Here is a 13345-nt window from a genome sequence, read left to right as displayed (position 1 = left end):
GGGAAAGATTTATATTTTAACTTCTTTAGGTATTAATCCAGCTGATCCAGCTCATTTGTGATTTGAATTGCTCTGTGGAGGTCTGTCCCTAAGCCTGGCATATTTAAGATCTATAAGATCTTTCTAGTGCCTATAATCATGGTAGAAATATTTTTGAGCATGTACTACATGTACATAGAAGAGGCTTATCTGGCTTCCCTGACTTCTATCATGCATTCTTTTTAAAGAAATTAAACTGTATTATTTATGCTTTTGAAACCCTAAACCCACTGTTGCTATGGTTGTTGAAATTCCCTGGACTGAAGAATGACACTTTATTTACAAATAACTTGTTATCAATTTCAGTGCTGCTTGTGAAGGATTCTGCTACTGAAGCGGAGAGCGTCTGTACCTGTATTGGCGTGTCTCAGGAAAAACGTGAACGGTCTGTCTGCTTTGAAAATAGGCGTTCGAGATCTTTTTAGTAAAACCATCGCTGTAATGCAACAAAGAAAACATTAGTAAAATGTCTCCATTTTCATTCCGTCTTATGTACAGAGCCCTCAAGCTCTGATGTCTAGTACCTTGAGTTTTGAGTTGCTCCTCTGCTTTAAGAATGAAATGACAATTTTATCCAAGAGTGAAATCAGTCTAGGTCAATGAACAAGTCAAGTGTTGTGAGACTACATGCGGGTGGCAAGTGTATATTTCGTTGCTGAAGTCTGTCTGGCTTTGGATTTCAAAGTTAATATAATTTTTGTTGAGTTACAGCCATAACTCTGCTGGACTCATACCATGCTATTGCCTAACCCCTTAGTCGACTCCTAGCTATGCTGTTCTGGTAAAAAAAATAAGCAAGGCAGTAAATGTAGTCCCTTTTCTAAATGGGAGACAAACAGCAGAGAAATATCTATATCATCCTGGAATTTCTCTGTCAGAGCTCTCAGCAAAACCTAAGTATCCTCCATCTCAATTTATGACTGTCCTTCCACTCTCTGGTTGTGGGTTAATTATTAGATTAAATAAAGAGTCCTTAAGAATTATAATGCTTCAGCAATTAATCAAATACATCTTGTTTAGATAAATTCTTCCTTGTAGCTATAATATTAAGAATACATTGTCTAAAAACTAAAAACAAAACAACCCCCCCCCAAAAAAAAAACCAAACCCCAAAACAAACCCTAAAAACCCCAGATTTGGTTTATATTTATTGAGCAGTTAAAACAATGGAATTCAATTGAAATTTCAAGTAAGACTCAGTAAAACTAGTTTTAGTGGCTCTATTTCAGTGCTCCTAAAAAAAGTGCCTACTTCAGCTTTCAAGCCTCTGTGTGACTATATCGAGAGCTTTTAAAGTAAACAATAAACTTAATTACAACTTTTAAAATCAGTTTGGTCTGACTGGCGTTAAGAGACGTTTTGTCATTGGTTTCAGTGGGATAAAGGTCTGATTTCTGTTAGCCTTCGTCTTTGGTATGGAATGGAAGCCACCTAAAAGCTTTTATTTTGTATGGGAATTACCCAAAAAAATATTAAAAACATTGTAGAGATTAAAATTGTCATAAAATCTGAAACTGCAGAGCTCTGCAGCAAGCCTAAGTTAGTTATGTCAAATTTTCACTGCACACCCACGTAGGTACAGCTTGTGTCTTACTCAGAGTTGCTGCTGGGGGAATAATTCCTACACCAGCTCAGGTGTGCTCAGCTTCCTTTTGGCATCATGACTGTGGGATATCTGCAGTGTGCTTCACAGAGCAGCCTGACATTGTGGGCACATCTACAGCCAGCACAGCCCAGGGAAGCAGGAAGGCAAAATGTGGTTAAGGATCACCCTTCTGCTGTGCTGATGTTCGAGCAGCTTGAGAATGTCCTCAGCTTCTGAAGAGCATCGAGTGGCAGTAATGCCTGTGTAATTCATGCAGGGGTCTAGGGCCTCCACTGCCTTTCACACTGACTTGTAGCATCTCCAGAGCATCTGAGGCTTCCAAAAGGGAAACAAAAAAGCAGAGGCCACCTTAGATAAAGCTTGTGTGACCAAAAAAAAAACCAAAACAAAAAAACCCAAAGAAAAAAAAGGAAATTGCACAGCTCAGTAATTTTAGTTCCCCTGTTTTCTTTAAGTTGTGATGAAGGATTTCTATTGAGATATTGTTGGATGGGGCTCTGAGCAACCTGATCTAGTGGAAGGTGTCCCTGCCCATGGTAGGGGGGTTGGAATAGATGACCTTTAAAGGTCCCTTCCAACCCAAACCATTCTATGATTCTATGTCATTCACCTTATGGAGGTTAGGCATACATTGAAAGGCTACCATGCTTTTTTTTTTTTTTTTTTTTCTCTTCTCCAAATAAAACTAGTGTTTTTTTTCCTGTAGTCATAATCTTCAGAAGTGAAAAGTGAAGTCTGTATATTTGATTTACCTGTAGCTCCTGATGCCTTTGTACCATCTTCTGTTACTTCAATCTCTGCTTTGTGAATAGCTTCTGAAATATAAAGACTAACTTGCTCTGCAAAAAAAAACCCCAAACCCCCAGAAATTAATATTAATAGCTATTTTCTGAGTTCTATTGTGAACATTTTTTTTTTTCTTCTCCTTAATTCAGAGTGCTTTGACCTTTTTTCTGCAGAATCTAAGGATGACATAACTGATAGGTATTTCACCCGGACAACTAATTAAATGACAGCATGCTGAATACAATACCTGTCACATTATTAGCTTTTCTTCTGTTGCAAATTCCTTCCATTGGTTCCTTCACCACATCACATTCAAAGAGACAGCACAGCATAAACCTGCCTTTCAATTGCTTTTTCTGTATCTGGCTTCCACATCAGAAGATCCTCAGTTCTAATTTTGACTCAGCTCCTGATTTTTTGCACGTGTGCCTAATATGGATAAGCATAGACAGTCTGAACATCTAAGCTAGCTTGATAGTAAGGCCTTTTTAGCTCAGCACATAGCTGAGAAGGTATGACTACATGGCTTTTGGACCAGCGTGACCTTATGTGCAGGCAACTTGGAGAATAAGCTAAAATCCTCATCTGTGTCTTGACTCTATCCGTGTGAATATGTCCTTTGTCAGAGGGCAGCTTGCTTGATGGCCTCTGACTTCTACGTGAAACGTGGATCCCACTTTCAGATGAACAGTCAAGTTCTTAGGAAAGAATCACAACTGTGAATGCAAAGTTGGAATATTTTTCTGTATAAAGGCGTTTCTGCTGTTGACTTCTCATCATTCAGATCTGCTTTTGAATTTGGGGAGGGGGAATGACAAGATTTTGGCTGTATCGGTGTAAATTTGGAAGAGCTGTGTGGTGTCCTCACATTTCTGCTGATGGAGCCATCTGCAGTCTGACCCATTTCCACTGATGTCCAGTGGTGGGAGCTGGGCTCAGGCTACAGAAGAGCATTGCTTCAACACTGTATAGGAACATCTTTAAAGTGAGATAACATCAGGAAGGTGACATGAGGTTACTTTAGTCTAGGGAAGACAGCATGTCTCAGATCTCTCTGTTGCTGACAGAGGGAGGCAGGTCCCTTGCCAGTGTGAGTAGGAATGCACACATCTGACTGCTTCTTTGACTACAGGGAGCCTTAAGTCACCATTGTGAATATCCTCTTCTCCCTCCTTTCTCCCCATGTTTACTTGTCCTTTCATCTTTATGACTCTTTTCCCACTATATGGACAACAGTGTACCGAATAGGAGTTACTAGTTTGAGAGGTCTCCCAGGTTGTGGTGGAAAGCAAGGTTACATGGTGAGAGTAGAAAACAATTAACACAGTGGGGACAGTGAATGAATACTGGATCAAGGAACTGTTGGAAGGGAAACTGCAGAAATAACACTTTTTGGAAGAAGTGATGGGACTGTGACATAAAATTGAGATTGGGAAAATAAAATATTTTGGAAAGATACCAAGGTGGGTGTTACAAGTCTGCTTCTTCCCAGCTGACTGCAGAGGGCAGAAAGCAGGGAAGGTTGAGAGGTTTTTTACTTTCTTGCCTGAATATGAGGATCAAGTCTGACATATAGGTAAAACCAGGGAAATACTCAAAGAGCATTTTATTTGTTTCATTCTGAATTTTGTCCAGTCAAAAATCTGAGATGGAAACAAGCAAGACAAAACTGAGGAGATGCAGAATTTTCAAAATTAGATAAAACTAACATATTTTGGAGGAAAAAAATCAGAAGCTTTCAGGCATAAAGAAGCTATTCCAGGTATGAAATTGGGTAACACATTTATTTGCTAAATGTGATCTAAGAGTAAATGTTCTGAGGATCATGGCTTCTGCTTTATATGGAAGAGGAACTGAAAACTTATCTGTTCTTTTTTCAACTGTATCTATTGGTAACATAAAAGATAAACTTCCCTTATAAACTCTGCCTTGTGTAGCTCTTAGACCATCATAGCTATAACCCTATTATTATGATACATAATTGAGTAGTGTAAGAGTAGAACTGCAAAGAGCCTCAACATATCCTTTAATCCATAACCCCTCCACAGGCAGGATCAAATACTTCCACAAGCCTTACCCTGTATGATGTGGAGCAGAAAGCCACCAAGTTGCATAGGAAAGAAGCTGCTAAATGAGATTCTTTATGGTGGAGTTCATTTCCTCGAAGTATTTATCTTATTTAAATAGATGTTAACTTTATAAAATGCATCCTTGTGCACTTTATCACTATATTAACATTTGTTTGCAATAAACAAAGCAACAGGCTTTAAGAAATAAGTGGTCAGTAACATTATTTTTGATGTACAACTCTTTGCAGTTTGAGATATGTACTGTAATAAAAAAATTCTATGTTCAATTTTGAAAGGGGTATAAAAAAAACCCCATAAGTAATGCTCATCTCAGAAAAGCAACTTTTCTGTGAAAGCAGGTTTGTCTAAATGGGAGGAATTTCTTATTGTCATGCCTCCATTTATTTAGTCACATGCACAAGAATTGCATGAACTCTCTGCACCTCTAGGAGCAGCTACCACTCTGAGTCTTTGTTATGAGCAGAAATTACTAAATTGAAATAATTGGTGTTGCTAAAAGTAGTAATTAAAAAAAAAAGATAATTTGGATTATTTTATTACTTTATATTAAATAGGCATAAAAATTTTCTAAGGAGCAGAATAATTTCAGACTTCCAAAACCAAGAGAGCTTACAGACATAACACCAGTATTTTAGTAAAGTGAAAGTATAATTTAGTCCACTGGTCACTGAATTAACAAGAAAACATAGCATGGGCATATGCTAATATTGTTTGTGCCAATATCGTTTGTGGTGTCAGGAGCTGGCATCTGACTTGTTGGACCAGCATCCCTACCTGTTCAGTGACTATTTAAAAACACAAATAGGAATGCAAATTTTAGTAAAGTATCCTAAATTTCTGAATAAATAATTTCTAAGCCTATGCTGTCTTCACAGATTTAATCTTAAAGAAAGTAGGGGGAAAAAAAGAAAAACAGAAATAAAGCAAGACCAAAACCAACCCTATCCCTTTCAGATTCCTCTTTCATACAAAACAACAGCTCAAAATATAATTGCCAATAACAAAGTAGAACAGTTGAGCGTGAACTGTATTTCAGAGTTTCACAGAGGAAGAAGTGCTGTCAATTCTGAAGGCCCAGGTCTACTGAATCATTCACATGGAAGCATCTACAACTATTGGGTCAGTGATCATTTTTTATTCAGTCAAGCCTCTTACCTGAAATACCTTTAAAATTAGCAGTGATGGGATCAAATGCGTCTCTAATTCCCAAGGAAGAAAAAACTGTCTTTAGGTCAAAAAGGCTTTGAATACTGAACCTGAAATTAAGATGATAGATTTTATTTAAATGTGAGATTTTTAGTTTCATAGAGCTAAAAGGTCAGATAGATGCTAGATGCAATTTATTTTAAGCCTTTGCATTTCATCCAGCTATTACTGTATGAGCCCAATGCCTTCCATCTGATTAAGTGTACTTTGCCGAAAAGCAACTCCTCTTCACCTGAAGACCCTTAACAGAAGGAATCCCTCGCCTCCACCCATTGCAATCAGATTGCCTCTCAGTCTTCTTGACACATGAACTCTCTATTTCCCCAAGTGTCCTCTTTTTAACTATCTTTTTGAGTGTAGCAAAGGCCCCTTTGAAACAGTTGCAAAAGATCAGCTTGAAGTAAAAGAATATTAACATACAAATTGTTTTTCAGTGCTTTGTTCGGGTGGGAAATGTATTGTAAGAGATGTGTAATGAAGCCCTTCCACACTGATCCATATAGTAGGTACAGCTACAAAAGGCCCCCCTGCACCTGATTCCTCCTGCTATGGAATTTTATTTGAATAGCTGATAGAAAATACCACCCAGAAGTGTGCATGTGCTAGCAACAGCAAATGACTAATGTGGAAAATGGATGGCTGAAACTCACTTTGTGCATAGAAAGATGGGAATGACTGGTGAGGGCCCCAGGTTCTTTGGTGAGTACTTTTGCAGTAAGTATACTAGCAAGTTGTAAAAATAAGCTATTGCATTTTTTTTAAAGGTTGTTTATTTACTCTTCCTTAAGCAAAGAGAAAAACAGAATGTGAGAAGGGCCAGGAACGTTTATATCTTTCTAGATCTTTAAAGGACTGTTATAGTCCAAAGAAATATTAAGTAAAAGCTGTAGGATCAATTGAAATTCTTGGTGTTTAAAGCAGTACAGAGCATAGTAGAAGGCTTTGGCATTCCCAGCTCGCCTTTTCATGGCTTAAGAAAGGGTTAGAGCTTTTCTGATCGTGTGATGAATAACAAAACCAAAAGTATCTCATACGATTTTTTCTCACACATTGCTCATGTCAACACTGTCACACACAATTCTGACAGCTGAAGTAATGAAGCCTTCTTGGAGTATTAATATTGCTTACCTAGGTAGAAAAATGTCCATCTTCATTCTCTTTAAGCTGTTGGCCCAGAGGGTTATGGTTTTGGCAGAAAGGTGAGACTCAATCTGGGACAAAGGTGTTCTTTTGTGGCTGGGAAGCACTAGGAACATGCTGAGTTTCTCCCCCAGGTAGGGTAACTCGACCACGCTGAAAGCTTCCAGAGCTGCAGTCTGGAACTGGCCTGTAAGTGGGCAAATATAAATCTTATTTCTTCATTTAAGTGTCAAAAAACTCCCAAACCCACAACCCAAGTCTAGGTCAGCAGATGGTTCAGAACGGCAGTGATGGGATATAACGGGTTGTCTATAGGGCATGGGCTCTTGCAGCCAGCTCAGGTCTCTTAACTCACAACATGGGCTCATCTGAACAGAGATGATTGCTTGATATATATATATATCTTGGCAGAAAAATGCTGATGACAGTAATAGTACCTGAAGCACTGTCTCAACAGAGCATGGACATTTTATTACTTTCTCGTATAGTAGCTGTCCTTCTTGCTCAGAGTTTAAAAAACATTACTGAGGCAATGACAGTAACTTTATGATGACTGTTCCTGCAATGCTTGTTCTTTGCATAAATTTACCATTTTCTAATATCTTTCGCTAAAAATTCACTACTGATAGAAATTACAAAAACAAAATGAGGAGTGTCCTATTTAATTAACTGAAACCTACTTTGCCTCATGTTTCCATCTTTACTACCTTTAAAAATCAGTTCTAACCTTATGTCAAGAAAAAAATAGTTACATTAAAGAATAAAGTAGTTAGGTTTATGCTTACTTAAGCACCAAATTTCTTATTTTTTAAAATCTAGGCATAAAGACCTATCAAAATTAGATAAAAGTTTTAAAAACTAGTCTCAAAAGTAAAAGCCGGTGGGCTTCCAAACTTGTAATTAGTTATGCAACAATTTGTAACAGCTATTTAAAAGTACTGGTTTAGTTCCTTATGTCAAAGAACAATTAATCCAGACATTTCTAATGGACTCTCTTATACAGTAGAACAGATTCAATTATCACAATTTTACTTTCTTATTTTTTCATCTGTTAATCCAGTAAATAGCATTTCAGGAAGACTCAGCAATTGTTAGCAGGCCAGGAGTTAAATACGAGTTGCAAGCAAATGATTTACTGCCTTTCCACAGGCCATCCAAAATACTAAATCTACTCCCTCTTTACTCAGCTGTAGTAGTTACATCTTCAAGGGTAAATACTCTAGTTGTTTGAATCAGGGGTTATAAAAAATAGAATATAGGTAGCTCATGTTTATAATATCTAAATATTTGACAGTAAATACATAGCTATATGATGTCTTAAATGTTTACTGTACAATGTTTATTAATTTTGCAGATGTGGACTAAATAGGATTCATGAAACACTGATTATTCTGCTAGATTAAATTTTAGGCTCTTAGATTAGCCCTCCCACCGTGTGATGTGGAGAGGGAATTGTGCTGTTAAAATCACCTCCCAGCACGTGGGTCGCTTTGCTAAGAAAAGACCTTCTGGTTTGTAACAGGAAAACAAGCAAGATTTATGTTTGTGGTGCACTGGACGTGAGTGGTTTAATTCGTGGGCATGCTGATATTTTGAAGTCAGCACATTGTGCATGAAGGTTATACAGTCCTTATTTGTTAATTAGAAAGAAAATCAAAGATTTGAGATTATTGAGTCAGAATATTTAGCGTGCCTAACTTGAGCTGATTTTGAGCATCCCATAAGGATTATATATATATGCCTAATCAATATTCAAATGTAGTTAACAAATTGCTTGGAAAAAATGAATATATGTAAAATAGCTGCAGTGTTTAAAAGGCATATGTAAACAGTAATGTTGACATTTTCTTAGAGCAATGTTAATTGTCTCCAGGCTGATTTGTTCTGTGTGGCCATGTTAAAAGGATAAACAATGTTGTAAATGTTGAGATTGATAACAGGCCACAGCTAATCTTTCTTGCTCTGTGTTTTGGATCCTGAAGGTAGACAGCTACTATCAATTAATAATGAAGGACAGCGTGCTGATTTTGGCCAGGGTAGAGTTAATTTTCTTTTTAGGAGCTGGTATGGGGCTGTGTTTTGGATTTGTGCTGGAAACAGTATTGATAACACAAGGATGTTTTAGTTATTGCTGAGCAGCGCTTACACAGAGTCAAGGCCTTTTCTGCTTCTCACGCCACTCCACCAGCGAGGAGGCTGCGGATGCACAAGGAGTTGGGTGGGGACACAACTGGGACAGCTGACCCAAAATAACCAAAGGGAAATTCCCTACCATATGACATCATGCTCAGCAGATAAAGCTGGGGGAAGAAGAAGGAAAGGGGGGATGTTCAGAGTGATGGTGTTTGTCTTCCCAAGCAACCGTTAGGCATGAGGGAGCCCTGCTTTCCTGGAGATGGCTGAACACCTGCCTGCTGATGGGAAGTAGTGAATTAATTCCTTGTTTGGCTTTCTTTGTGCACAGCTTTTGCTTTACCTATTAAACTGTCTTTATCTTAACCCACAAGTTTTCTCACTTTTACTCGTCTGAGCCTCTCCCCCATCTCACTGGCAGGGAGTGAGCGAGCAGCTGTGTGGTGCTTAGTTGCCAGCTGGCGTTAAACCACAACAGAAAGTAATCTGCTTGTTTTCCTGTAGTAAACCTGTCTTTTGTATTACTTTCAAAGTGATTTGTTAGAAATGTTTCTATCATTTCTAGTGACAAGACTGGCCCTATCAAACCTGACAATCAGCAAATTTTAAATGATTCCTCTCATTTTGACTTACCTCAAAAGTCTCTCCAGCTACAGAGAGCTCACACATTTCAGACTGGATGAAAACGTAACCTCAGTATTTTGGTTAACTTTCCTTTTCTGGGTAAATATTTAATACTCCAGGTACCTACTTAAGTCCAGAGTTCTTATGTTTAGCCAAATGGCCGGACAAGCACAACTAACAATTTCACATTAGGTTTGCGAGGGCTTGGGATCAAATAAATGGTCATTCAGTGCAGCTTAGCTGCTGAATTTCTGGTCACTGGACATTACCTGAGATCTCCACTTGTATAAGCACTGGCAGACACTGCCTTCGGTCACTTTAGACTTCTAATTTCTTTATCTCACTCTATTAAAAGAGAAAGTTCAGGTAAAAGGTCTGTTCCTGAGCTAATAGCTATATGTTAGACCCAAGAAAGCTGTTTGTTTACCTGAATAGCTTGTGAAGTAAGGAAGGGTGAGGCTATTCCAGATAAAACAAGTAGCAAAGCCCCCACGGGGTGCTGGTGATGCAAAATCACCCAGGGCTGAAAGATCAGGAGTTGATGAAGTAGTTTATGTTACTCAACAATGAGGATTTGAAAGTGTAGGGTTTAGGAAAGAGAAACTCTGCACTTCTCTGTAAAGTCAATTAACTCATAAAAGATTCAGATGTAAAGAGGATGGGAGCACTCCAAGTCAGAGGTGTGAAAGCACTCAGGGGCTGGCAGTCTCGGCAGGAGGGAGAAGCGTGGTGGACACACCATGGATGTCCTGGAAGAAGAAACACCACAAAGCAAAACGCAACGGTAAGGACAAACTTGCAAAGAGCTGAAAAAGTGATTCATTAGCCAGGTGAATTATGGTTCAGAGATAAAAAGGCACAGAAATAACGAGCTGCCAGCTGCCTGCCTGATGTGACTGTTGCACAGAAAAGGAAAAATGTTTTAGCTATATAAATAAGAGAAAAAGGAAGAAAGAATGGTGCTGCTGGACACTGAAGTAATTTTTTTTTTAGATTCAACCCAATTATTTGCTGGAACTGATGGGAAAGAAATAATCTGATGATATAGCAAACAATAATGGTGAGGTTCCTAATGGAAATGAGGAAAGAACAGGAGATATTCCACCACCAGCGACAGAAACAAAGTTTAACCTACTTGAGAGAGACAAACAATAAACTGGCCCAAAATATAAAAAGAACTTAGATGTGGAATTGCAAATGGGTCAGTAAATATTTTTAATAGACTGTAGATTCAGCTGTTTCCCATGACTGGAAAATGGGAGTACATTTATAAAGAAAAAGAAAGTAATCTGGGAAATTTTAGGTCTGTTACTGAGAAATTTTAGAACATATTCTGGAGAAAAGAATAATCAAGTCACAGAGGGAAATAGTGAGATGAATTGCAACATTGGTAGACCCTAGCAAACAAATCTATAATTTTTTTTTTTTTTACTTGATAAGTAATTTGATAAAAAGACATAGATCCAGACATCTAGTTTTAAGTAAAATGTTAAACAGTTTCACTGTGGCACTGTTTACAGGTAGAAATTATGGCAATTGGAGCAAGAAATGAAAGGCAGCAAGCAGCCACCTGAAGGGGAAACTACAAAGAACTAAGTTAAAAGTGGGGCTCCCAGGCTGAAAAGACGTTACCAGTGGCTTTCCAAAGTATTGCCAGCACTCAAGATTTCATCAAAGACAAGTGAAGTTACCATGATGACTGGAGTGGTGGAAATCAAATGATAGTTCAAAACCACAAAAAAGGTACGTACCTGTGGAGGCCCCCACACCACCCCCCCCCTATTTATTTACTCAGCTGCAAAAATATGGGAAAGAAAGAAGGCCCAGGTGGGGCCAAACTGAGCTGCTTCTGCGGTGTACTATGCAAGGTATTTTTAGCAAGTCATAGAAATACTAAAAGCACTTTATTGAGCATGTATATGGCCTCATTAAATGTGTTATGTACATTCCTGGACACTTATTTTCAAGAAAGATTAATTTAAATTGGAAAAGTGCAGAAAAGGACTAGTAGAGAATTGGAGTATCAGGTTTTCAAATAATTTAGAAGAACCTGGTATCTTCAGCTTAGCTAATAGGAAACTGAGAGGTAGCTTGCTGACTCGCAAATACATTTAGGAGTAAATATCAAAGCTGAAGAGAAATTATTTAACTTAAAGGATATAGCTATCATGATTCTAAGAGATATAAGTTGGCCACAAAAAAAAATTAGACTGGAAATTAGGAAGGTTTGTATCCAAATGCAGTTCTGAAATTTAGGGTAAAAGGGAAAGGAGCTTTTTATATTTTGAAAGAGATTGTAGAGCTAAATGGTGGCAGCAAATTAAGCCTACAGCATGAGTCCTTCTGTCAGCCATCCACATACTCCAAGCCTTTGAAGGGAGAATATGCTGTATTTGTATATTATACAAATGAAAGCTTTACCTATATTTATACTGTTTTAAGCCCATGCTGAGAACATCCATTGACTGGGTAAAAGGGCCATAAAAATTTCTCTACCTTTTGTTGCAGATTCTGACCCTGAAGATTTACAGTTTAACCCTAAAGCCATTGAGAAAGGCCGCGATGAAAAGACAGGAGGGATGGGTGTTCAGTTCTGGTGCTTCTGGTGACACTGTCCTCTCTGGTGTTCACACACCCAAGGGACAAAGAGAGATTAGGTTGAAGGGCCAGGAAATCTCTTACCCACCCCAAAAATCAAATTGGTAGAGGCTTGATATAGCTTTATTCTTAACTGCCCCTCTGTCATGGATTCAGATGTGCTACCTACAGTTCTCCCTTCCTAGACGGCTTTATTTAAAAAGCTCCATGTTATTGCAAAGGACGTTGTATACGGCAGTACCTTCAGTCTCTCCTGCTCCCTTCTCCTGGCATGTTATCTTGGTGCCTCTCAGTTGTTTGCTACAGCTGGCGAGTTTGTTACATAGTGCCAGGAGGTGTTGGTCTGTGAGGAATGGGGCATGGGCAGAGATATTTTAGGAACCAATTTGAAGCTAGTATCTGTTTCATGATTGCCTGGATTATGAGTCAATATGTTCACCCAGGTGGTCTTTTAATTTGATGGGATTTCTTCTGAGGCTTCTCTGAGCTGGGAAAATAATTCATCTTAGTGTGGTAGCTGTGGAAATTAAATAACTAAACCTGTTACATGTTGTACAATACAGCAGATCTGGATCAAGGACAATTACCGTAGTTAACTTCGGCTGTGTGGTGCATTGTGGGCACTTTCAGGTTTGAGCCCTCCGCCGTGGTAAAAGACAACATCTGGGTATCCATAAAGGAAAATTTCTTTTGCCACATGCTTTTGAAGTACATGGTGCTCACCAGGGCAACCTGGCTGAGTGGTGACCCAGCGCTCTCCAACGGCATGCCATGCACACCCCCATCTGCAAGGAAAAGAGACGGGGAGGGGGACATGTGCTGTTTGACTCACCCCGGCCTAAAGGCCAGGTCCGTGTGAGTAAATAAAGCAAGTTGGGACCACTCTCCAGCCTGAAAGGCAAGAGGCACAACTCGCAAGGCACTGTTAAACCCTCTACCTTCCCCTCCCCGCCTGTACATGGACCTCATTGGGGTTGCCTGTTGGACCATGCTCTCCCCAGAACTGAACTTGAGTTGGTCAATGTTGAGGGCCAAAGTTGTGCCAAGACTATGCTACTTGCTGAACAGTGTGGATGACGATAGCCCAGTGCTCAGCACCATGCCCTGGCCCTAACTGGTTTTC

General features: G+C 38.9%; 1 protein-coding gene across 1 annotated transcript in view; it reads right to left on the bottom strand.

The window, feature by feature from the left end:
- Window positions 1-341: 341 nt before the first annotated feature.
- SERPINE3 (serpin family E member 3) overlaps window positions 342-13345 on the bottom strand; it is a 36887-nt gene continuing 23883 nt past the window's right edge. The window contains exons 4-8 of the mRNA XM_029084465.1: window positions 12810-13007; window positions 6856-7054; window positions 5677-5777; window positions 2398-2484; window positions 342-475 (exon numbers count right to left, since the gene is read on the bottom strand). Of these exons, the coding sequence (XP_028940298.1) occupies window positions 342-475; window positions 2398-2484; window positions 5677-5777; window positions 6856-7054; window positions 12810-13007 (719 nt within the window). The remainder of the gene's footprint in view (window positions 476-2397; window positions 2485-5676; window positions 5778-6855; window positions 7055-12809; window positions 13008-13345) is intronic.

Source organism: Antrostomus carolinensis, unplaced genomic scaffold (assembly GCF_000700745.2).
Source record: "Antrostomus carolinensis isolate BGI_N321 unplaced genomic scaffold, ASM70074v2 scaffold8804, whole genome shotgun sequence".
Classification (NCBI taxonomy): Eukaryota; Metazoa; Chordata; class Aves; order Caprimulgiformes; family Caprimulgidae; genus Antrostomus; species Antrostomus carolinensis.
The sequence above is the reverse complement of the archived record's forward strand: the minus strand, read 5'-3'. Positions and strand labels throughout refer to the sequence as shown.